This window comes from Myxine glutinosa, chromosome 1, assembly GCF_964187855.1.
Source record: "Myxine glutinosa chromosome 1, kmMyxGlut1.1, whole genome shotgun sequence".
Lineage (NCBI taxonomy): Eukaryota > Metazoa > Chordata > Myxini > Myxiniformes > Myxinidae > Myxine > Myxine glutinosa.
The window spans coordinates 445,402,875-445,429,114 of record NC_136261.1 but is presented as its reverse complement, the minus strand read 5'-3'; the positions used below and the strand labels follow the sequence as shown (position 1 = coordinate 445,429,114).

The window sequence follows — 26,240 nt, the reverse complement described above, 5'->3', positions numbered from 1 at the left end:
CAGCTTCCTAACTCAAAAGGTGCCTGAGTTAATGGTCAGAAGAGAAAGGAAATTTGATTAATTAAATAAGTACTTAATTAATCGCTAATAATTAAATAACTCCTCAATTTATTGATTAATCAAAAAAAAAATACCGTTTTTGACAAAGGACTTGCTCACTATTGTGCCGAAATTTCAGCTTCCTAGCTCAAAGGATGGCTGAAATATCGTCCGGACAAACAAGAAAACAAGAAAACAAACAAACAAACAAACAAACAAGAAAGAAACCAGAGTGAAAACTGAGTACTCTCTTTCAGCGTGCGTCACTGCCGAGCCCCCTTCGGTGCCCGGCAATGACGATTTTCAATGCCTGGAGATGGCATAGGAAAGGAGCGGTGTACAATGACAGGAACAAACAACTGTACCCTTGTATCTTCAAAGTCTAACTCGATCTAATTTATGCAAATCATGCACTGTACTGTACCCTAAAATTGTAGATGGAAAAGATGGCAAACATTTCTTTATCTGGTAATAACTAATAAGTGTACATGTATGCAATCTTTACTGGCATACATGTAATCATTTGAACTTGGCGTACTGTAATTTATGTATGAAGAGATGTGCAAATTAGATCAATATCATAATCAAATCGAGATTGTTATTGTTTACAAAATGTAAGAGACACCTGACAATTGATAATCCTGAAAGTCAATTTTTCAGCATGAAGTCCAATTTTCTTCCTTTTTCTTTCAGTTAGTTTTGTTTTGCATAGCATGCCAGACAGAAGTGAACAGTATGTTCTTTGCAACATGCCTCACCACAAACCTGGCACTGGCTTGGATTCTTTGGCATGGCCTTTTTCCTCAGTTTATGTCCTTCTCCATGTGACTGATCTAAGCAGGCCCTGCAACGACGACGAGAATCGCCATGATGGTCCAACAGATCTCCCCCTGGCTCTCGATGTTGCACGCCGGCTGCCTCTGTTCCTAGTGCTCTCTTCATCTTTTGGGCAATGGGTGTCGATAATCCCCGAAGAGGACGCGCCTGTATGAAAGGGGTAGTCAGTTGCTCGGCTAACGTCAGTCCAAAGTCGAACGAATCGAGCTCTCATGGTTTCTCTCCTTTGTTGAGAGCATAGATCGTCAGTGCGTTGACTCGGCAGGTATCGAGGAGGTATGCCAAGGCCACAATTGTCCACCGGTTGGATTTCGGCTTGCAGGTGAAACTCATTGCCCGTTGATCAATGACGTCCGTCCCCCCCCCCCCCCCCCCCTTTGTGTAGTCGTACAGTTTGTATGCAGCCGGCTTCTGTTTCCCATCGTCTTTTGTGACTCCGAGGATGGGTTTCATGGATGTGACCAACAGTACATTCTTTGTCCCTGATGACTTGGTGTTTACCACGTATGAGTGGAGGCTCACGTTCTTGTTTTCCCTGAACCAAGCAACTTTGTAGGAATGCTCCTCTCGTCCATCAGTCGTCTTCATTTCTTGGGGTAACCCCTTTCTGTTTGTTTGTATTGTGTCTGTGACTGTTATTCCTTTTTCGAATACAATTCTGTGAGTGGGAGTGACGTGTACAGCTGATCAATGGTGAGATTGCGGCCTCGCAACTGTCGGTGCTCCTCCATTTGATTTTATGAGGTTCTTGACTACCTCTTCAGTTCCTGTCACATAGTGGTGGGTAGGGTGGTCACCGGTTGGCTTCCCTGCATATGGTCGACTGAAGAACGTGTAAGGATGTCTTGCATCGTTCAGCGAGCGAAACAGTTGGCCATACTTTGCCGGCTTGCTCCTGTTGTATTGCCTGAACGAAATTCCGGATCGCATTGGATACAAGGTTTCATCAATCGTGATGAAATCACTGGGTATCAGGGCCTCTGCACAATTCCTGTTCAGCAAGTCGTGGAGCTCGCGAAACGCTGCGAAACGATCGTTTCTCCATCGCTCTGGTCTTGTGTCCTTATCATCGAATGACAATTTGGTAAGCAGAAACTTGAATCGGTTCTTGCTCATTGTAGCGCCGAAAACCGGATGACCAACTCGATCGCCAAAGAGCCATTTGACGTCTAGCAGATTCTGACCGAGCATTCCTCTGTAGTAGAGCATGCCCTCTATTTCCGTTGCCGATGCTTCACGAAGGTACGAATTCTTGTCCGAGTTGCGTACTTCTGGGGTCAAATTGGAAAGGTACTTGTTGATCTTTTTGTTTGTGTTGGTCAAAACAACAGCAAGCATGTCGTCAGAGAAGAAGCACCCCCAGGCTTTCACAGGAGTATCTGCATGTCTTGCATTCCGATTGACACCAGGAATTCCTGCCAAGACATTGGCAATATTCTGTCGTCCTCTTGCTTGTGGCTGGGCTGTTTCCCAATGTATGCTTTTCCCTGGGTCATTTCGTTTCGGTTTCTCGACTCCAACTGTGTATTCTTCTGGAGGATGAGGTAAAGTCCATGGATCATAGTTCTCAGGATCTAACGAGGTGTCGACGCTGTTCACTGCTTTGAGAGCTCTCTTTGGTTGAAAGGGATTAACCTCCTCCGCTTCAGGATCTTCGGCAGGGGGTTCATCTGCATGTTCTAAGTATTCATCATCTGACTCCTCTGGAGAAAGGCGACCAACCAGCTCGTCGTAGTCATCGTCGTCACTTTCGAACTGTCGAAATTGCTGAAATAGTTGCATCTCCAGGTCAAGGTCATGCTCAGGTTCAGGCACAGGTTCTGGCTGAGGCGGAGGTGGAGGTTCAGGCTCAACATGTTTACGCTGAAATGACAAAGGATATAAACAATACTAATTAGAATAATGTTTGGTTTTATATGTTGACAATGTTTCACTATTTTCAAATGTTATGATTTTTATGAATAGTATATTTACATTCTAAATTATGCTCACTTTCTTATTTTCCTTTTTTTTTTACTTTGGATATAAAAATAAATAAATGAAATGAAATAGAATATAAAATATCAATTACTCAATTTACATGCCATAAGAAATGCATTATTGTCATCAAATAACACATCAAAAAATATCTGAATGAAGAATCAATATTATACAAGTGGCTCAAAGAAATACTGTAAGTGAAAATCTGTAACTCACCTTTGTTGTTCTTTTCCTGGGTACACCACTTGATGTTGAAGCCATGATTGGTGATAATCATCCCAATGATAAATTCTAAAGAATCCAAAATTGAGAAAGATGTGATGTCTCTTCAGCACTAGCTGAACAAGTAATGACTAGAACAGTTGAATCATTGTATGGACTAAATAGACAACATCCAAGTTCACTTGTTCACTTGATACAGTGTATAAATATTGAATGGGGATGCTGAAAGGAGAGTAGCAGCAGATTAGTAGGAACAAGAAGTGATGCTAATCAACAGTGTCAATTTACTCTTTTGTCTTTCTCAGAACAGGTTAGGAAGGGATTAGGAACAGATTAGGCAGTGATTAGTATCAGTAAATAAACCTGTTTATAAAAGACTTGAGTAAGCAGAGACACAAGGTGTGAAAATGCAGTCCCATGGATCACAATGTACATGCAATTCGAAAATAGTCGTTTTTGCTATATTATTATGTTACTAATTTTCTTGTGCACTTCTTTGTTTTATTCTATCACTATGTATTTAATTTTTGTATATCTAGAATAATTCATTATAATCCACTATCAACAATATGAAAAATGTAAAATTATTTGTCCACTGACATTTTTTTAGATTGATAATTTTCTTGTTTCTCTCTTTGTTTCCCAATTCTTTTGTATTTCTTTGTTTTTAATTTCTTTGTTTTTAAATCTTTTGTTTTTCATTGTTTTGTTATCTAGAATAGTTGATGATAGCCAAAAGGGATGTTATCCCTTTTGGGAAACATTCTTCTGACAAAGAATGTCATTTCCCTTCTGAAAAGGGAAAAAACATTCTTCTGACAACACTTCTTGTAAAACCCATACATTGTACACACAAAATCATTGGAAACCGCCATTTTCTTGTGACGTTGGTCACGAATATGTGCTATATCTCCGCAACCGTACCCCCGATTTTCGCAAATAGGGTCTTAAAATGTGCGCGAGATGTGAAAGAAAAAAGTCATGAAATTTCAGCGCGAGATCTTTTTGCGTTAAAAAATTATCGCGAAAGATTTCGAGAGGGGGCTATTTTAGCCCCCCCCCCCCCCCCGGGCTATTCCGTGTTAAGACTGATGTATTCATTAAGATCATATCACGTCGAGATCCACTCATTCAGGCTGGGTATGGATTTACAATGACAGAAATAAGAGAGATGATGATGAACCTTAATGACAGTGTGGAGGTTTATAATCGAGATGTTAAGAGAATTCTCACAGATTATTAGGGCAATATAATTCAAACCAAGCTGCAGCAGCTATCCCGCCGGCTGGCATCAATGCCTGAGCTCATCAAGCTGACCGCTATACTCAGTGGCTGCATCACGATGAGGAAGTTGTGCCAGCACAGTTGCTGCATGCAGGGAGGTCCTCAGCACTACCATCTTGCGAAACCTCAGAATCTATCGAAGCGTTGACATGTCATTTGGAGGAAGCTGATGATCGCCTATTTCTTCACTGTGCATGGGAGGTGGGTCTTGACTCGTGGGAGTAGTCGGCTGCTTGTGATCTCCAATGACACAGACACAATAGTGCGTTTACTTTGCTTTATCCCTCAATTGCGAGAGAGAGGGGTCTTCAAGAGTTGTGGGAAGAGTTTGGCTCTGGTAAGCACAGGCGTCATCTACCACTTCATGTTCTCGCAGATAAGTTGGGAGTGGGACTGTGCAGAGTCATAGTGAAGGCTCATGTCCTCACTGGCGATGATACGCTAAGCAAGATTGGCACAAAACACGCATCTCTGTCATGTGAGCCACAGAAGTTTCTGGCCGATTTTGCTCAGTCAAATCAGTTAACGGAAGAGGATGTGACGAAAGCTGAGGAGTACCTCGTTCATGTATGGGCTGGTGCAAAGTCCAAGTCAGAATCTCTAACCTTCGACCAGCTTCGAGTGGAGTGCCATATCCGAGCTACGACGCCAAAGCCCTTACAATCCCTACGCCCTACATCAAGTGTCATTCTCGGCCATATACAGAGAGCTTTTTTGTTGTGCGTAATGCCCTGTGCCTTCTCGATGACTTCCACTCATCTCCAGATCCAACAAACTATGGCTGGTGATTGATAATGATATTCTCTTGCCTGCAAAATGTGTCAAACGACGACCCCATGAGAAGCTTGTCATCTGTAAATGCATGGGAAAGTGCGACACAAAGCGGTGCCCAAGTAAAAAGGCAGGGCAAAATTGTGTGATCTTTTGTCACAAGCAACAAGAATCAGTGTGTCAAAATAAGGAGTCAGCCAGTGACATCTTGAGTAATGCAGATAAGACAGTACATTAAATCATGGCTGTTCAAACAGTGTCGGGATGGGACATGATAATTAATTGGATTGTCATATCTTACCACTCTCTGTGCTTGAAATCATATTCATACCATGACTGGCGATCATTCCATCTGTGCTGTGTAATATTATTCTGCAATGTTTTTTTAACTTTCATTCTTGTTATTAAAATTTTTTGTCCAAAACTAGCTAATATCTAAATGTTACTGTTTGCCTAGGGAATGTCATTTTCCATTTCAAAGCAGAAAAACGGTTAAAATACCAGAATTTGGTACTATTCTGAAATGAAATTTGTACTTTATGTTCTATATCTTACATGTTAATACATTTTGAATTGCAAGGCTGAAGTGAAATTAACAGTTTGAGAATTGATGAAATAGAAAATGCCCTTTCTTAAAACAGAAAATGACAGGCTCTAGTTTCCCTATAGCCAATTTTATTAGGTATGAAATATTATAAACCTACACAATAGACACTTAAATCGTAATCCATCATCGTTTCTATCAAAAGGTATACATATTTTCATGATTGACGGACTTCATGTAGCGGCCATCTTGGATTTTAATGACTAGTCAACATCTAAAATGTTCATTGATGGCACCACTATGTCAGGCATATCTGAAACCCCCAAAATAGACACCAAAATCATCACTCTACTACATTTGTATTAAAATTTATACACGTTTTCTTGATTGACAAACTTCTGGTGGTGGCCATCTTGGATTTCGGTAAATAGGCAATGTCTAAAATATTTTTTAACAGCACCACTGTGTTCGGCATACCTGAAAACCCCATAATATACACCAAAATCATCAATCTATTATGTTCCTATCAAAACTTATAGGCATTTCTTGTTTGGCACTGGTCCCGTGGCGGCCATTTTGGAAAATGGCCATTTTCCAGCTTATGCTACAAATTCAGGAATTCCACCTAGTAGATTATTGAAGCTCGGGGTATCCCATTCTCCAAACAACTGTCAAAGTCTATGCCTTCTGAGATGTATACAGGTTTCTATGCCAGTGCCAGGACTATAAAGGGTGGAACCAGTCTTACATGTGTACCAACATCCCAAGAGTTCTGACTTGTCGAACTATCCGGCATGGATAAGATTTCTCTCCGTCCTCCAGGTATTTCAACCTCCTTGAGTACAATTTCCTTCTGATACTCCATGTCCCATTCCTTTAAGTCCCTTTGATACTCCAGGTCCCGTTCCTTTAAGTCCCTTTGATACTCCATGTCCCGTTCCTTTAAGTCCCTTTGATACTCCATGTCCCGTTCCTTTAAGTCCCTTTGATACTCCATGTCCCATTCCTTTAAGTCCCTTTGATGCTCCATGTCCAGTTCCTTTAAGTCCCTTTGATACTCCATGTCCAGTTCCTTGAAGTCCCTTTGATACTCCATGTCCCGTTCCTTTAAGTCCCTTTGATACTCCATGTCCCGTTCCTTTAAGTCCCTTTGATACTCCATGTCCCGTTCCTTTAAGTCCCTTTGATACTCCATGTCCCGTTCCTTTATGTCCCTTTGATACTCCATGTCCCATTCCTTTAAGTCCCTTTGATACTCCATGTCCCGTTCCTTTAAGTCCCTTTGATACTCCATGTCCCGTTCCTTTAAGTCCCTTTGATACTCCATGTCCCGTTCCTTTAAGTCCCTTTGATACTCCATGTCCCGTTCCTTTAAGTCCCTTTCAGCTTTCCTTTCCTCTTGTTCCTTTTCTGCTTTCCATTCCAACTCTTTAAATCGTTCCTGGCTCTGCAGTTGCATCTCCATTTTCCAGAGCTCCATATTTCCTTTTCCCTCTGGTACCCAATCCAATGCTACCTCTTCCCATTTTCTCATTCCCACGAAATATTCCACCACCAACGTCTGAATCTCTGCCTTCTTCATATTAATTCGGACATCCAAGTTACAGTATTTGACCAAAGTCCTAAGTTCCAAGTTCCAATCTTTTTAACACCTGGAACTGTGCCTCGTTAGGGGACGTCACAAAATTTTCCACGTCACCTGTCTCCTCCTCTCCCTGCTGATCACCTCCTCTCTCATCTTCCGGTTTCTTTGCCGCGTTTTTTTCTTTTTCCTTCACAAACATTAATTTTTACCTTTTACAAAAGTCATCTCCATTTCACACAGAAATCTTAACAACAATATTACCTGAAACTAAAAATCCTAACAGTATATAATAAGAACAAGGGCGGAAGTGACGAATCCGAAACATGTGTCATGTCACATGTGGAAATTGTGAAAAAGTGAAATCATCACATGTGTCCAACACATGTGACAAAAATGCAGAAACGAACTCTGGGACCATCAGGTGTAGATCCACCTTGGGTCATCCAGTACTAAATCCATAGACCATAGAAATCAGTGCTTCGTTTGTGTGAAGGAACGAGATCACACAGGTGAACATCAACTACTACCTGTGAGTACGAAGGATAATCGACAAAATGTGATATGGGAGCAAGAAAAGGTACTCAGTGATGATGATATGGTACACCGTATCCAAGTATATGGTAACAATTGTGGTGACATGATTGATAATGAGTTCAGGTACCACAAGTCCTGTGTGTGTACAAATATGACAAAGTCTAACCTGCAGATGAAACACACTTGTGATCCAGTACATGATGATACTCTGCAGTAGTTCATCTCTTACAAAGATGGTAACTTATCTGAAGATCCGAACACAATCATCTTTCTGAGTTCACTTCACCACAAATACAGGTGCTGGTTGTCCGTACCTCGCATAGTGAATACCACTTTATACAGGTGCTCCATTCTCAAAAAGGCATGAAGAATACTCCGCAGACCGTGGATCAAAGGTCATGATAGTCCTACAAAAAGGTAAATCTTCTATCATTTGTTCATCAGATATGTCAACAGGTTATCTTCTATCAAAGGTTACCTGCCTGAAGAAACGTGCAGAGGAAAGCGGTGACGAATCCACAACCACAGGTGCTAAGCCTGAAAAGAACGTTATCTTCCACCATTCTGCGAAATCATTCCGGAATGATGTGAAGGACACCTGTGAGAAACGGAGTAGAAGAAGAACCCAGAAGATGATCCATCGCTGTTTATTCATCGCTGTAATTCTGCACCTGAATGTGTACCTGTGTCCCTCTACATCTACAATCACGTGACCTGGATGGTGAATGATGCAACTCCAGAGATGAATGAGTCAGACTTAAAATTGGAACTGAGTGAGAGAAATCGGGAAAAAGTGCTGAATATGGATCAAGGTATTTGTGCACCTGTAGAAGGTATCCCCACGAGCATTTCACACCTTAAAACAAACCAGGAGTAAAGAAAGAGTTTAAATATTGAACCGTTTTATCAATATCATCAGGTATCAAATAGCCAGAGATGTATCGCTTCCATGTCACGGACTAGTGAGGAGACCAGGAACAAGGTGAGCTCTTGATTCCCACAAACCTTACAGGTGGAAAATTCACTCAAAGTGCCATTGATAACCTGGACTTCCGTGTACACACACTGGAAGGTACAACGACGCGTGGCACTGCCCACAACATCCACCAACATTCAGGTAAAGATGATGAGGTATTGAAAGCTGTTACATCAGGACCATGAACCAAAACACCTGGTGAGCTCCATGGGCAGGAATTCAGCACTTCCAGACTAAGGTGAGTGGTCTAACCTTGAGAGATCGACAGCAAAGTCGTTCCTTGTGCGGCCGGAAACTTGTACAAGAACCAAGAACGACCAATGTGTCTTGTGTCCATCAAAATGGTCCTCGTACTAAAAAGGTGTGTGGAAGGTGAAAGAGCTGGCAGGTGGGAACAGCACCTTGAGGTATAAACATGCTGCCACACCTGATATCTACTGGACACAGTAAACACGTGGCAGGTATCCCACAATACCTGATGGTGATGAAGAAGCATCCACCACCAGATATAGGTGCAGAATTCCAACAGGTACATTTCACTGTGAGTGAAACTAGCGGTAAGTTCAATGGTGTTTGAACTGACGAGGCTTCAGAAAAGAACCAGGTATGGTGTTTCATCATGGATTCTTCTTCTTCTTTTGAATGCGGCACAAGGTGTCGGGGTCGCGTCATTGACTGAGTGCAGGGACCTGTGCAGGTTACGGTGGAATTGTTCTGTAATTTGTTCAGGATGCCGGCGATAGCTCACCTGCTCATCACGAAGGATACCTTGGGATCTTTAACGTTCACCAACTAATGTCGGGAGACGGGATTTCCGTTTCACGTTCATCCGAGGGACAGTACGCGCATTGGTGGATTATCCCACCTGTGAAACACCGGGATGAGCCCCGACCGCACATTGATGGATCATCCTACCTGTGAAACCCCAGGATGAGCCCCTACCGCACATTGATGGATAATCCTACTTGTGAAACACAGGGATTAGCCCCTACCACACACTGATGGATCATCCTACCTGTGAAACACTGGGATGAGCCCCCTACCGCACACTGATGGATCATCCTACCTGTGAAACACCGTGATGAGCCCTTATCGTGCATTGATGGATCATCCTACCTGTGAAACACCGGGATGAGCCCTCTACCGTGCATTGATGGATCATCCTACCTGTGAAACACCATGATGAGCCCCCGACCGCACATTGATGGATCATCCTACCTGTGAAACACCGTGATGAGCCCCATACCGCACGTCGATGGATCATCCTACCTGTGAAACACCGTGATGAGCCCCATACTGCACGTCGATGGATCATCCTACCTGTGAAACACCGGGATGAGCCCCCTGCCACGCATTGATGGATCATCTTACCTGTGAAACACCCTTGTTTTCAATTCCACTGCACATTGTTCCCTATTGTGACGTCACAAAGCACGTTTCGTACATGTTGTATCGCAGGTTTTTCACTCACGATACAAACGTAATACCTGGGAAGATTCGTCATTCAGGTTGTAATATCAACATTCAATGGCGTCGATGTGTAAAATTAAAAAGAGAAGTGAATTGGTGAATGTTAACATGAAGGTGTTGACCTGTTCTTTGTTTAAATATCCAGGTATAGCGAGATCTAAGTCCCCACTACCAAAAATTGTAGGGTCGAGTTTCCCCCAATTGGAGAAATTCGAGAGTGAGCCCCAACCTGCCCCTCTCGGAGTGCAATGTCGCCCTGAGGGCAGCACCTGTATGATCACGGTTTACCTCCCGCCAGGTGAATATGAATTGTTAATCACAGAACATGATGCGACGACTTCTCTGGAATTTGCATTCACGTGATGACGCTAAATTAACTTCGTGACGTCAATACACTGGTGATGAAATGATGATTTTATCTCTGTGTTTTGATTGGATGGAAGAGATTTCCACAAAGATAAAGATTAAAACCTCTGTGAGAAACAATGAGAACCTGACGTTTCAGGTCAGGTATGAACCCTTCATCGGATCAAAAGAGAGAGTAACACCCAAAAGGTCACCTGGCAATGTTTCCAACGGTGTGATTCGCGATACCTGATGAAGGTTCTGTTAATTCCATGCAGGGCTCCACATTCCACCTGTGATCCAATCCAAACCCACCGTCACCTTCACGATTAACGCCGGTGCTCTATTCCAGGTAAACACAAAGGGTTTCATCTACCTGGACGGACTTTCTTCACTCAAACATCCCATTCAATGACGCTTTGAAGAAGAAGAAACTATTGCATCTGAGGAGAGTGAAGAGTTCGGGTTAAAGTTCAATTCACATCAAATAAGATAAACAATGAACTTATTAAATTATATAAACTTTATTATAATATAAACATTAATCTCTAATCACATCGTCATGAACAGGTGAATCACATCGTCATGAACAGGTAAATGATTTGATTGATTTGACCCAAAATAACCGGATCAGTTTGTGATGAAAGTTTATTTCCCTAAATGTACAAAATGAACGGAACCATCATCCCAAACCCGAATAGCGGGTTTAACGGAGTCCATTAAGTTCCCCCTGAACACGTGCAGGACCTGCGAGTCCCCGAAACACGTCAACTCTCCCGCCTCGCAATCCAAGAAGAACCCAAACCGTTCATGATCCCCCGGGACGGACAGGAAGGTACATTGATTGTTGTGATGTGCGGAGAATTTGTTATTCCATTTCTCTAAACACCAAGACTCGGGATTCTCTCCCAACCCGCTCTCTGCCCCTTTTCTCCCCATGGAGTTTAAACAGATCCCGATTCTGCACAAACTACTCGACCTCACATCGACCTCCCAGTAATGACGACCTGAGGAGAAACAATCACAGGAAACAACTTGTGCATAATAATCAAACCGATCAGGATGTTCCGGGTACTGATTCCCGGCACAGGTTCCAGTCGCCGTCCTGAGATCCCCGGAGATCTTGATCCGGCGATGTGCAGAGTTTGGGTCCAGACTCGGGCTCCGTCCATCTGCGGAGACGACACAGGGTCACGGACATTGTTAGACAAACGGACAAAAACACAAACACATTAATCTCTATCACAAAAAATCTTTTATTACAATTGTTTTGTTTATTCACTTCACGATTTAACAACTTTATTTATTTCTCAATGAACAACTTACATTATTTATTTATTTATTTCACCGAGAAAAACTTCGAGGGGGAGTGGATCGGGAGGGGAGAAGACGAGGGAGGAGATCTGTGAGTGAGGAGAGAGGATGAGGAGGGGACAGAGGTTGAGGGGCGGCAGAGGTTGAGGGGAGAGGGGTCAGAGGTTGAAGAGGGGGGAGAGGAGGAGGGAGGGCAGGGGAAATGAAAATCCTGCAGGTGTGACACTGTTTAACAGGTCGACACACACATTGATGAGTCACTCTGCACCTGTGAAACACCGGGATGACAGTTTATAGCTCGGTCGGGATTCAAACCCAGGTTAGACACCTCAAAGCGAATGCGGATACCTCTCAGACATCGTGCTTGTCCTGTTACTTTCATCCTCCATTTGCTTTCCCATTCCGGAGATGCCTCCATGAAGCGAGCCACCGTATCACCATGGAAACCAAGTGGTTTTAGCACTCGACGTTGATTGTTTTACACGTGTATTTATCTCACCTGGAACGAAGTTCAGGTGAGCTTATGCGATGACGCGTCGTGTGGTCCGTAAACACTTGAAACTTCTTCTCCGAAACCGCTGATGGGATTGCGACCAAATTTGGCACAAATGATATGTGTTTTGATGTAACTAAAGTTTGTTCATGGCACTAAAAAAACTCGCCGTCTAAGGGGTTTACCGGGGGTCAAGTGGATCCAGGTTTAACCCACAAAATAGGAATTTGCTTTTTCTCAATCTACACAAACGATTTCGATGAAACTTCACCACAACCTTCATCCCCCATGATGTACCTGAGTTTATTCAAGGCAATAAAAAAAATCTGCTCCTTTGGGGGATCTACGGGGTGGGGGGTGGGAGGTGTTGCCCCGGGGTGGGAGGTGTTGCCCCGGGGTGGGAGGGGTTACCCAGGGGTGAGAGGGGTTACCCAGGGGTGAGAGGGGTTACCCAGGGGTGAGAGGTGTTGCCCCGGGGTGGGAGGTGTTGCCCCGGGGTGGGAGGTGTTGCCCCGGGGTGGGAGGGGTTACCCAGGGTGGGAGGTGTTGCCCCGGGGTGAAAGGTGTTGCCCCGGAGTGGGAGGGGTTGCCCCAGGGTGGGAGGGGTTGCCCTGGGGTGGTGGGTATTGCCCCGGGGTGGGAGGTGTTGCCCCAGGGTGGGAGGTGTTGCCCCGGGGTGGGAGGTGTTGCCCCGGGGTGGGAGGGGTTACCCAGGGTGGGAGGTGTTGCCCCGGGGTGGGAGGGGTTGCCCCGGGGTGGGAGGGGTTGCCCCGGGGTGGGAGGGGTTACCCCGGGGTGGGAGGTGTTGCTCCGGGGTGGGAGGTGTTGCCCCAGGGAGGGAGGGCTGCCCCGGGGTGGGAGGTGTTGCCCCGGGGTGGGAGGAGTTGCCCCGGGGTGGGAGGGGTTGCCCCGGTGTGGGAGGGGTTACCCAGGGTGGGAGGTGTTGCCCCGGGGTGGGAGGTGTTGCCCCGGGGTGGGAGGGGTTGCCCCAGGGTGGGAGGGGTTGCCCCGGGGTGGGGGGTATTGCCCCGGGGTGGGAGGTGTTCCCCCGGGGTGGGAGGAGTTGCCCCAGGGTGGCAGGGGTTGCCCCGGGGTGGGGGGTATTGCCCCGGGGTGGGAGGTTTTGCCCCGGGGCGGGAGGGGTTTCCCCGCGGTGGGAGGTGTTGCCCCGGGGTGGGAGGGGTTGCCTCGGTGTGGGAGGTGTTGCCCCGGGGTGGGAGGGGTTGCCTCGGGGTGGGAGGGGTTGCCCCGGGGTGGGAGGGGTTGCCCCGGGGTGGGAGGGGTTGCCTCGGGGTGGGAGGGGTTGCCCCTGGGTGGGATGGGTTTGCCCCCAAAATATGTATTTTTTTGTTTGTTTGTTTTATAGTCTTATGATTATGTTAGTATTATTCTACATGCTAACCTGTCTTCGAGCAACCATTGAAATTGGGTTAAAATACCTGTAGTCGGTGTATTATACTGTTTATTTGACCAGGTGAGCGCCCCGATGTTTATGTTGACGAGAATATAAGATCCATCGCTTCGCTGACGGAAATACCAATCTTTGCTGAGATGGTTAATCTATGGGGGAACAAAAAATGGTTTCCTGGAAGATCCTGCTCTCCGTGCAGGTGTACCCAATGTCACGTGTTGGCATTTGCAGTTTCGACACGCGTGTCCATGGACCCACACAAAAAATATTTTTATTATTTATTTTTTTTGTATCACAAACATTCCCAGGAGGTACCCGAATCCACCGTAGTTTGATTCATTGAAATCCATTAATCCATTCTCAAGTTACAACATGTCAAACAGACACACAGACACACAGACAGAGACACAGAGACACAAACAGACAGACAAAGACACAGAGACACAAACAGACAGACAGACAGAGACACAGAGACACAAACAGACAGACAGACAGACAGACATGACTCCTTTTATAATATAGATATAAGATAGATGTTTAGCAATCTACTGACAGCTGAGTTTCTCCATTCTGCTTGGAAGAATAAGATGAAGAAGAAGAGGAAGGGAAAGCGCCTGTGCTTTGTTTACGCCCTTTCTCCAGAAGAAGAAGAAGGATCATGGCTGAGTTTCTCTGTAATGTTTTTCCAATTTGAAGAGGAAGATTTATCAGAAGCAGATCGTTTCTCTGTGATGTTTTCCGAGTTTGAAGAAGAAGATTTATCAGAAGCAGATCGTTTCCCTGCAATGTTTTCCGAGTTTGAATAAGAAGTTTCTCGTTGAGTATGAAATGCAAAGCTCGAACCAACATGATCGAAATCCAACACGAGGTCGATGGACGTTATTTTTATACTGGAAGAGTCGACCTGTCGCTTCACTGATGGACCAATTAGTCATCATGTCTCTTGCTGCTGGAAGGGGAAGGAGGAGGGAAGAGGAGGAAGGGGAAGGAGGAGGGAAGAGGAGGAAGGGGAGAGGGAAGAGGAAGAGGAGGCAGGGGAGAGGGAGGAGGAAGAGAATGGAGGGAAGGGGTGGGAGGAGGAGGGCAGGGGTAAGGGGTGGGAGGAGGAGGGCAGGGGGAAGGGGAGGGAGGAGAAAGGGGAAGAGGAAGAGGGGAGGGGAAGAGGAAAGAGGAGGGGAGAGGGGAGAGGGGAAGGGATGTTCTGCATGTATTATTTTTGGGGGGGGGGGGGGCTTTTACAGGACCCTCGATTTGGGGGAGAAGGAAAGGAGAACAAATTTACCCGTGCAAACAGAGCTTTAACATCAGCGTTGCCCAAGTAAATAGAGAAATTGTAATAACCTCTGCCACCACACATTTACATAGTGTTTATGCCTTCCCACCAGACCCCACACTTCCTCTTGATGCCGAGGGCACATTGTCGATGTTAACCTCCCCCCCCCCCCCCCACCCCACCCATGATGCCGAGGGCACATTGCCGAATACCCTAACCCTAATCCCTATAAAAAAAAATAAACTCACTCCCACAATATCCCTCTCACTCCCACACAATTTCAATACCCTAACCCGAACCCCTATAAAAAAAATAAACTCACTCCCACAATATCCCTCTCACTCCCACACAATTTCAATACCCTAACCCGAACCCCTATAAAAAAAATTAACGCACTCCCACAATATCCCTCTCACTCCCACACAATTTCAATACCATAACCCCAACCCCTATAAAAAAATTAACTCACTCCCACAATATCCCTCTCACTCCCACACAATTTCAATACCATAACCGCAACCCTTATAAAAAAATTAACGCACTCCCACAATATCCCTCTCACTCCCACACAATTTCAATACCATAACCCCAACCCCTATAAAAAAATTAACTCACTCCCACAATATCCCTCTCACTCCCACACAATTTCAATACCATAACCCCAACCCCTATAAAAAAAATAAACTCACTCCCACAATATCCCTCTCACTCCCACAATATCCCTCTCACTCCCACACAATTTCAATACCATAACCCCAACCCCTATAAAAAAATTAACTCACTCCCTCAATATCCCTCACTCCCACACAATTTCAATACCATAACCCGAACCCCTATAAAAAAAATTAACTCACTCCCTCAATATCCCTCACTCCCACACAATTTCAATACCATAACCCGAACCCCTATAAAAAAATTAACTCACTCCCTCAATATCCCTCACTCCCACACAATTTCAATACCATAACCCGAACCCCTATAAAAAAATTAACTCACTCCCACAATATCCCTCTCACTCCCACACAATTTCAATACCATAACCCCAACCCCTATAAAAAAATTAACTCACTCCCTCAATATCCCTCACTCCCACACAATTTCAATACCATAACCCCAACCCCTATAAAAAAAATAAACTCACTCCCACAATATCCCTCTCACTCCCACAATATCCCTCTCACTCCCACAATATCCCTCTCACTCCCACAATATCCCTCTCACTCCCACAATATCCCTCTCACTCCCACAATATCCCTCTCACTCCCACAATATCCCTAACTTATTGAGTAGTGTATGTAGATGTATCTACTTATGTGGAAGTGACGTCGTATCATGAAAGAAGATCACACAAAAAGGGGGAAAATAAAATAGCACAACAAAGGCGAGGCACCTGGGGGTGGGGCGGGGGGGGGGGGGGGGAGAGGAATGGAAGGGAGGTTGAGGGGGGGCTGCTTCGTTCGTTGATATACGTACTTTTTAGCTCACCTGGAACAAAGTTCAGGTGAGCTTATGCGATGGCGCGGCGTCCGTCCGTCTGTCTGTAAACACTTGAAACTTCTTCTGCAAAACCGCTGATGGGATTTTGACCAAATTTGGCACAAATGATATTTGTTGTGTTGTGACTAAAGTTTGTTCACGACAATGAAAAAAAACGGGATCTCAGGGGGTCTGCGTGGAGCCATATTTCCCCCCAAAATAGGTATTTGCTTTTACCCCTGAAACGACAAACACTATTTCGATGAAACTCCCCCACAACCTTCACCACACGTGATGTATAAATGTTTGTTCAAGGCATTACAAAAGGAGGTATGTGGGAGTGGACCCCAAAATAGGTATGTTTTGTTTGTTTGAAGTCTATTGATTATGTCAGTATGATTCTCCCTGCTGCCCTGTCTTCTGGCAACCATTGTAATTGGTTTAAAATACCTTTAGTCAGTGCAGTATACTGGTTATTCTACCAGGTGAGCGCCAGGTGTATTGCCCATATTTTTACTCTTTAAAGGAAGGAACTAAATAAAATAGACTCAATCTGAGGAGGGAGCAGGGGTGTTCCACCCATTACCAAGCTGCTTGGAGAGTGCTCACCAAGCAGCTCAAGCACTCAAGCAAGCTTTATTACACAGAAACCGATCTGTTCTGTCTGACGCAGGGCATACTGGAATTGAGTGGACAAAATGGGGGGAATTAAGACCCCAAGCTGAGCGACCTGAACGCAGGCTGACCAAAGATAAGCCTGTTAGTGTAAATTATCTTGAAAACACACAGTTTTCCTTCATGTAATCCATTGGAGGTGGAGAGGTATGTATGCAAAGTTTGGGGGTGCTACGTTTCATGGTTTTGGAGTTATGGAGGAGACGGACACACACACACACACACACCTTTTTATTATTATAGATATATTATGATTCCACAATGTTTGTTGATGTAAGATGTTTATGTGAGAGATTGGGAAATATGTTACAAATTCCTTCAGGATTGTAAATTTTATCTGGGACGAACGAGCAATTTATACCGGATTATGTTTCAGAACGAACCACGATTTGTCAAGAAAGATCTTGTTCTGATTACATCGTTGGTGAGAAGGGGAGGACGAGAGAAAGAGGGGAATGGGGTTGTGGGGAAGAGAGAGAGAGAGAGGGGGGTGGGGAAGTGAGGAAGAGAGAGAGAGGGGATGGGGAAGTGAGGAAGAGAGAGAGAGAGGGGATGGGGTAGTGGGGGAGAGAGAGAGGGGGATGGGGTAGTGGGGGAGAGAGAGAGGGGGATGGGGCAGTGTGGAAGAGAGAGAGGTGGATGGGGCTGTGGGGGAGAAAGAGGAGGGAGAGAGAGGGGGATGGGGGAGATGAAGGGAGAGAGAGAGAGAGAGAGAGGGAAGGGGATGGGGGGTGGGGTGTGAGAGAGGAGGGAGGACAGAATGGGGATTAAGAAAGGCCTTTCATCAGCAAACACAAGTTTGGACTAACCCCTCCTCCTGGTTGGACATCGTTCAATTAAACAAACCTTGGGTTTTGTGACACTCAACAAGAGGGAAAATCGAGTTGGAAAATAAATAAGTGGAATAGAGTGAAGGAAAATATGAACAGGGAAATAATACAGAAGAAAAAGGAAAGAATGAAAAGGAGAAAATATGGAATTTTAAATGATCTGTAAATGGAAGGAAGAAGATGAACCCCCTCCCCATTTCCCTTCACTTACAAAGTCTTCTCAAGTTGTTCTGATCCAGCTCCACCTTCTCCGAATGCTCCACGGGTCCTTCTGTGGAAATGATTAAAGATTAACAAAAATTACAAGATGTGAAATTCTATTGTTTTTTTGTTAATGATGTGGCGGACACAAAAGCCCACTGGCGTGGTGACATCATTCCACGCACCAAGTGGGCGGTGGCCACGTCCGAGGGGTAGGCGTGGCCTCATGATATACACCGGGCGCCCAGCCCGGAGCGGTACAGTGTTACAGTGTAGTCTTACAATAAAGACGTTTATATGTTACCGCTTGTCCGCTTCCTCCTTGCTCACAAGCAGCGCGCGTAACGCCGCGCTTTACTGGTGACCCTCGACGTTGGATCTGCCATAGCGATCCTTCCGAACACGACGCCATTGCAATGGCCAACGACAAGTCAATGGCGATTAAACTTCCCGAATTTTGGGAGGCCCAGGCCGAGGTCTGGTTCGTTCAAGCCAAAGCCCAATTTCAGCTTCGGCGCCTCACCAACGACGACCTGCGCTACTGCCATGTCGTCGCCTCCCTCGGGCCCGGCACGGCCGCTCGAGTTGTGTCCGTCCTTCGCCACCCACCGGACGGCCACAAGTACGAGGCACTCAAGCGGCTACTCCTAGCCACGTTCAGCCTCACGGACGACGCACGGGCCGACCGCCTCCTGGATCTCCCCGAGCTCGGTGAGACGTGCCCGTCGGTCCGAATGGACCATATGCTGTCACTGTTGGGCGACGAAGCCCCCGGTTCGCTATTCCGGGCGCTTTTCCGTCGCCAACTTCCAGCGCAGGTTCGCCTCGCGTTGGCCGGGACCGGGCTAACGGAACCCCGAGCATTGGCGGCCGAGGCGGACAAGTACTTCGCCGCTTCGGACACGCGGGCGAGCGTTGGCGTGGCCGTCACGGCCTTCGACGCTGCTGTTCCACAGCATCATCTTCTACAGCACGCTGAGTTTCAGCAGCATGCTGATACGCACCTCGTGAACGCCGCCACGCCCCGCCCACCGCCGCAGCGAAAACCGCCACCGCGGGGAAACCCGTCGACTCCACCAGCCTGGCGGAGCCAGCCGCGCTCCTCCAGCTCCACCACCTGGTGCTGGTTCCACGCCAAGTTCGGCCACGAAGCTCGGCGGTGTCATCCGCCGTGCTCCTTCAACGGGTCGGGAAACGCCCGGGCCGGCGCTCAATTGTGGCGATGAGCGCCGGCCGTTCGAGCAGCCTGCTGTTCATAACGGACACCTTCTCCGGGCGCCGTTACCTGTGTGACACGGGAGCACAGGTGAGTGTCATTCCCGCCGGCACGTCAGACAAGCACGCCGCGGGTGGGGGCCCCGCGCTGCTTGCCGCGAATGGGACGCCCATCCGTACGTACGGAAAACGCTGCCTCTCTCTGCGGTTTGGAGGGCAGGTTTTCCGATGGACGTTCGTCACCGCCGACGTGCCCATGGCACTGCTTGGCGCGGACTTCCTGTGCGCTAATGGGCTCCTGGTCGACGTCAAGCGCAGACGGCTTGTCCAGGCCGAGACGTTCAGCTCGCTCGCATGTGCGTTGCCCAGCTCAACGAGCGGCTTGCCAAGCGGCTTGCCGAACGATTCGGTTCCGGCCACGTTGGTCTGTACGCTTCCGGCAGCGGACGCATTCACCCGCCTCCTCGCCGGCTTCCCGGCCCTCACGCGGCCCACCTTCTCGGCGGGGGCCGTCAAGCACGGGGTGGCCCATCACATCCCCACCGTCGGGCCACCGGTCTACGCCCGGGCACGCCGCCTCGAGCCGACGAAGCTGGCGGTGGCAAAAGCGGTGTTCGCTACCCTGGAGCGACTCGGCATCGTTCGGCGCTCAGAGAGCGCTTGGGCGTCGCCGCTGCACATCGTGCCGAAGCCCGGCGGGGGATGGCGACCGTGCGGGGACTATCGCCGTCTCAATGACGCCACGACTCCCGACCGCTACCCCGTCCCCCACATTCAGGACTTTTCCGCCCGTTTGGCGGGCAGGTCCTTCTTCTCGAAGGTGGACCTCATACGCGGCTACCATCAGGTCCCCGTCAGGCCGGAGGACGTCCTGAAGACGGCGGTCATCACGCCATTCGGACTCTTCGAGTTCCTGCGCATGCCCTTCGGTCTGAAGAATGCGGCTCAGGCGTTCCAGCGACTGATGGACAGCGTCCTGCGCGACTTGGATTTTGTCTATGTCTACCTGGACAATATCCTCATCGCCAGCGCGTCCCGCGAAGAGCACCTACGCCACCTCCGCACGCTCTTCGAACGCCTGGGCCAGCATGGCCTGATTGTGAACCCCGCAAAGTGCCGGTTCGGCGCCGCCACAATCGATTTTCTGGGGCACCGTGTCACCAGGCATGGAGCCGTCCCCCTGCCGGCCAAGGTGGAGGCGGTGAAGGGGTTTCCGCGCCCCCGCACGATCAGAGGGCTGCAGGAGTTCCTGGGCATGGTGAACTTTTACCATCGGTTCCTGCCCCGTATCGCCCAGCTCCTGCGCCCCCTGCACGAAGCTCTCCGAGGTAAGCCGGGCAAAGGCGACGTTACCTGGACCGAGCAGATGGACACGGCGTTCACGGGCGCGAAGCTCGCCTTGGCTAACGCCACCATGCTCGCGCACCCGGCGCCCGATGCACCGATCGCCCTCACCACCGATGCCTCGGACTACGCGGTGGGCGCGGTGCACGAGCAATGGGTGCGTGGAGCTTGGCAACCGCTGGCGTTCTTTAGCCGGCAGCTTCGCCCGCCCGAACGCCGTTACAGTACCTTCGACCGCGAGTTGCTCGGACTTCACTTGGCGGTCAGGCACTTCCGCCATCTGCTCGAGGGCCGGGCGTTCACTGCCTTCGTCGACCACAAGCTGCTGATCTTCGCGATGGGCAAGGTCACCGAGCCGTGGTCGGCCCAGCAGCAGCGTCACCTCTCGGCCGTGTCCGAGTACACGACGGACATCCAGCACGTCGCGGGGAAGGACAACCCGGTGGCGGATTGCCTTTCCCGGGCCGTCGCCCACGCAGTCCACCTCGGCATCGACTATGCCCGGATGGCAGCGGACCAGGCCGCTGACCCCGACGTCCAGGCCTTGCAGACCGCCGTCACGGGCCTCCGCGTCACCGAGGTGCCGTTTGACGGCGCGGGCGCGGCCCTCTTGTGCGACGTCTCCCTCGGGCGTCCTCGCCCCATTGTGCCCGCGGGCTGGCAGCGCCAGGTGTTTGACGCCATCCACGGCCTGTCCCACCCGGGCACGAAGGCCTCCCAAAGGCTGATCGCCAACAAGTTCGTCTGGCATGGCCTCCGGAAGGCCGTCCGCGGCTGGGCCAGGACATGCCTCGCGTGCCAGCGCGCCAAGGTGCACCGGCACACCCAGGCCCCGTTGGCCCCGTTCACGGTGCCGGAACGCCGGTTTGACCACGTCCACGTGGACCTGGTGGGACCTCTGCCCCCCTCGCGGGGTTTCACCCACGTCCTCACCATGGTGGACCGCACCACCGGGTGGCCGGAGGCCGTGCCCTTGGCGTCGACAACGGCGGCCAATGTCGCGCAGGCTTTCATTGCCACCTGGGTCGCCCGGTTCGGCGCCCCCTCAGACATCTCATCCGACCGCGGCCCCCAGTTCACCTCGGAGCTCTGGGGGGCGGTTGCGCAGGGGCTCGGGGTCCGGCTGCACCGAACCACGGCCTACCACCCCCAGGCTAACGGCCTGTGTGAGCGATTTCACCGCTCATTGAAGGCCGCGCTCCGGGCCACCCTCCGCGACGGCGGCTGGGTCGACAGGCTCCCCTGGGTCCTGCTGGGCCTCCGGACGGCGCCCAAGGAGGACCTGCGCGCATCCGCGGCGGAGTTGGTCTTCAGGCAACCGCTGCGGGTGCCGGGCGAGTTCCTCCCCGACTCCACGGCACCATGGTCCGCGGCACAGCAGCGCTCCGCTCTGCAAGAGACCGCCCAGAGGTTCGCCCCGGTGCCAAGGGCATGCCACGGGCACCCACCGACGCACGTCGCCCCGGAGCTTCGCACGGCGGAGTACGTCTTCGTCCGCCACGATGCCCATCGGACACCACTGCGGCCCCCGTACGACGGGCCTTTCCGCGTGCTGGAGACTGGGGCAAAGCACTTCACCCTGGACATCGGCGGTACTCCTGACCGCGTTTCGGTAGACCGCCTCAAGCCGGCCCACCTCGATGTGGACCATCCACCGCCAGTGGCCCGACCCCCACGTCGGGGCCGCCCTCCTGCGGGCGGACCCCCGGCACCGCCCAGCCCCGCCGCCACGCCGCCCCCCGGTCCTGCACCCATCCCAGGAGCAGCCAGGGGCATCCCACCTGGCATCCCTGCACCCCGGACGCCGCCGATCGCCAGGGGGCGCTTCGGCCGGGTCATTCGTCTGCCCCGCAAACTGGCCCTCCAGGTGCGCGGGAATTCTGGGGGGGCGCGTGTGGCGGACACAAAAGCCCACTGGCGTGGTGACATCATTCCACGCACCAAGTGGGCGGTGGCCACGTCCGAGGGGTAGGCGTGGCCTCATGATATACACCGGGCGCCCAGCCCGGAGCGGTACAGTGTTACAGTGTAGTCTTACAATAAAGACGTTTATATGTTACCGCTTGTCCGCTTCCTCCTTGCTCACAAGCAGCGCGCGTAACGCCGCGCTTTAATGAAGATTTATTTTATCTTTTAACGAAAAATCTAAACACAACAAACATGGGGGAAGAGAAATGAAACCTCCATTTTGTATTAAATAAATTATAATTTTCATCGATTCATGAAGGAAATTTCACAACATTGTCCTTACACTTCCCTCTCATGTAGTAAAATGGAGTGATCGCTAATTCGTTTTCTCCACAAGATAGAATGAATCTTTCCTTCTTCACTGGAATTAAACATCACATGATTCCAGGAACAAGTGAATGATTCAAGAAACATGTGAATGATTCAAGAAACATGCGAATTATTCAAGGTACATGTGAATGATTCAATGTGCATGTAATTGATTCAAGGTACATGTGAATGATTCAAGGAACATGTGAATTATTCCAGGTACATGTCAATGATTGAAGCAACATGCGAATTATTCAATATGCATGTGAATGATTTTAGGAACATGTGAATGATTTATGTTGATGTGAGATCGTTCTTGGTGAAATTAATCTGTTGATCGCTCCGTGATAGGTCAGTGCACCTGTGAAAAAATTATAGATTGAAAAATTCCCTTTACCAACTCAGTATTTTTAGCTCACCTGGACTTTAGTGCGGTGAGCTTATGCGATCGAGGATTGTCCATAGGTAAGTGAGTGAGGGAGTGAGTGAGGGAAGGAGGGATTGAGGGAGGGAGGGATTGAGTCTGTAAACACTTCAGTCATTATCACTTGAACCAAACACATGATGTTGATGAAAGTTGGACATGAGCTTCATATCTGAAGCCTAATGAAGGTGAATTAATCACATCAAAATCTGCGCTCAATAAGGAGAACTACGGGGGTTTGACCCCACAAAATAGGTATTTGATCTCTTCTCCGAAACTACACACACAATGTTGAAAAACCTGATCACAACCTTCATCACCAATGATGCACCAAAGTTTGTTCACAGCATTAAACATATCATAGTTTGAGAGGGTCCGTGGGGGGTTGAGCGACTGTTGCTCCTGATCCAGGTGAGCTTCAGGACCCACGGTCCTATTTATTTTTTAAGTTTCCCTGGATTGCCCCAATGGTTGATCGATCCAAAATGGAAATGACTGAATTATTTTGTCCAGCCTTTCATAATGTTCATTGATCAGTTGTTTTTATCATAACAATGAATAAATTATTTGAAGAATGAAGTGAGAACAACTCATTCACCTGACATGTTCCACGTGACGTATCACTGTGTAATCAGTGTGTGTGTTTCATGTACAACACCTGGAAATATTAACCTAAAGTTTCTGCTTCGTTTGTGATGTTCCGTGAACACTTCACTGTACAGAATTCATTTTAACAACTTTTACACAAACATTCTTCACTTTTCCAAACTTTTACAATTACAGTTCATGAGAAGAATAAAACAATGAATGAATGAATGATCAGTTACATCGACCTGGATGTTAAGTTTTGCACAAACACCAAGTTCATGTCCTGGTTCCTCACAATCTCAACTAATGACCTCATACACCTCTAAAATGTTTGTTTTCGGCACAAAAGGAGATTTCTCTCCCTCGCGGGCCGATCCGCCGACAATCCCGGATCACAACTTTGTGGATTTCATGTTATGAATTTTATAATTTATGAAAAAGGATTTAAATTATGTTAGTCTTGTATTTCTGGTCCATAATGTTTCTTTATCATAACGAAATTAACTAGAACGGCACCTGGTAGAGCACATACCTCCACCAGGCTGCACAGTTTATGTTTTGTATCCCCTGAAAGACCGGATCTGGATCCAGACCTGAACCAAAGTCGAATCAGCTTGTTATTGTCGCACCCAGCCAACTCATTCACCAGGTTTTGTCATAACTCATTCACAACTTTTTGAAATATCTTGTGACGCAGGATATCGTTTTTGGCCCCAACTCTCAATGATGTGAAATCAGTTAAAAATTCTCTGTTCCAGATCTGGATTCCGATCTTCACCAAATCGGATGAATTCGTCCTTGTCACACACCCAACCTATCCACAAAATTCCGTCCGAATCCATCCACAACTTTTTGAGATATCCTGCTCACAAACAAACAAACAAGACAGAGACAGACACATAGACAAGGGTGAAAACATAACCTCCATCCACCTTCAGAGGCAGAGGGAATACATGGAATGTAAGAAAGTTATTTCCTGGAAATTTATATTTCCGGAGTAGAACATATTTTAGTTCCTCATTCACATCATCACCGATTTTTCCAATCACAATACTTTGATTTCCTGAATCCATGCTGGAATTCAACCTATAGGAAAGGATAACATTAAAACGAGATTTTAGGTGGGACAAACAGCAAATGCAAATCAAAATGGCCTCCAAATCAAGCTACAGACGGTGTATCATCCATCGCTCAAATTCATTACTTGACAAACTTGAAAGTTCATAGAACAAGATACTCCACGCAGTGTTCAAGTTTTTACTTCAATTTTAATAATATAAACAATTTAAAGATCATTTTTAAAATCTGGAAGTTTAACGCAACGACACTGTACTAGCACGACCACACTGTACTAACATGACTACACTGTACGCAACACTACACTGTACTAACACGACCACACTGTATTAACACGACGACACTGTACTAACACGACGACACTGTACTAACACGACGACACTGTACTAACACGATGACACTGTACTAACACGACGACACTGTACTAACACAACGACACTGTACTAACACAACAACACTGCACTAATGGCGACACTGTACTAACACGACGACACTGTACTAACATGGTGACACTGTACTAACATGGTGACACTGTACTAACACGGCAACACTGTACAAACGACGACACTGTACCAACACGACCACACCGTACCAGCACGACTACACCGTACTAGCACGACAACACTGTACTAGCACGACGACACTGTACTAGCACGACGACACTGTACTAGCATGACTCCACTGTAGTAAGACGACGATGAGTCACAGTTGAGGAGATGGAGGCCTTATTGATCACCATAGGACACAGCGTCACTCGGCATCTTACAGAAGCATATCGGTGGCCTCTTCTTCACCCTCTCACGTGGCACTCCCTCTCATCATCGTCATCATCATCATCATCGATATTGATATTTGTGGGGCCGATGGCCCCATAATGATTGTTTCCATGGATGGGTTTCACAAAGTACACTTATGCAGTACCCCTTCTCACCAATGTTTAGATATTTGGCTAAAAGATAAAAACAATCTTCAAAAGCATGAAACAAGAAAATTTCACATCTTGTAGTTTTTGTTCTTCTCTAATAATTTCCACAGAGGGGCCGGTGGAGCATCCA

General features: G+C 47.9%; 2 protein-coding genes across 6 annotated transcripts in view; both read right to left on the bottom strand.

Annotated features, from left to right (window-relative positions):
* Positions 1 to 1,185: 1,185 nt before the first annotated feature.
* On the bottom strand, positions 1,186 to 10,820 carry LOC144889675 (uncharacterized). 5 transcript variants are annotated; one of them, XM_078770852.1, is made up of 3 exons: positions 10,803 to 10,820; positions 3,073 to 3,147; positions 1,186 to 2,739 (listed from the first exon to the last, which is right to left on the bottom strand). In XM_078770852.1, the coding sequence occupies exons 2-3, from the start codon at positions 3,115 to 3,117 to the stop codon at positions 1,564 to 1,566; spliced, it is 1,221 nt and encodes a 406-aa protein (XP_078626978.1). In that variant the 5' UTR covers positions 3,118 to 3,147; positions 10,803 to 10,820; the 3' UTR covers positions 1,186 to 1,563. The 5 variants fall into 5 exon arrangements, with proteins under 5 accessions (XP_078626978.1, XP_078626977.1, XP_078626976.1 ...); XM_078770851.1 differs by lacking the exon at positions 10,803 to 10,820 and adding an exon at positions 8,275 to 8,753; XM_078770850.1 differs by lacking the exon at positions 10,803 to 10,820 and adding an exon at positions 8,279 to 8,753.
* Positions 10,821 to 11,092: 272 nt separating this feature from the next.
* LOC137418526 (E3 ubiquitin/ISG15 ligase TRIM25-like) overlaps positions 11,093 to 26,240 on the bottom strand; it is a 39,019-nt gene continuing 23,871 nt past the window's right edge. The window contains exons 7-8 of the mRNA XM_078770833.1: positions 18,271 to 18,330; positions 11,093 to 11,759 (exon numbers count right to left, since the gene is read on the bottom strand). Coding sequence (XP_078626959.1) covers positions 11,236 to 11,759; positions 18,271 to 18,330 — 584 coding nt within the window. The 3' untranslated portion in view covers positions 11,093 to 11,235. The remainder of the gene's footprint in view (positions 11,760 to 18,270; positions 18,331 to 26,240) is intronic.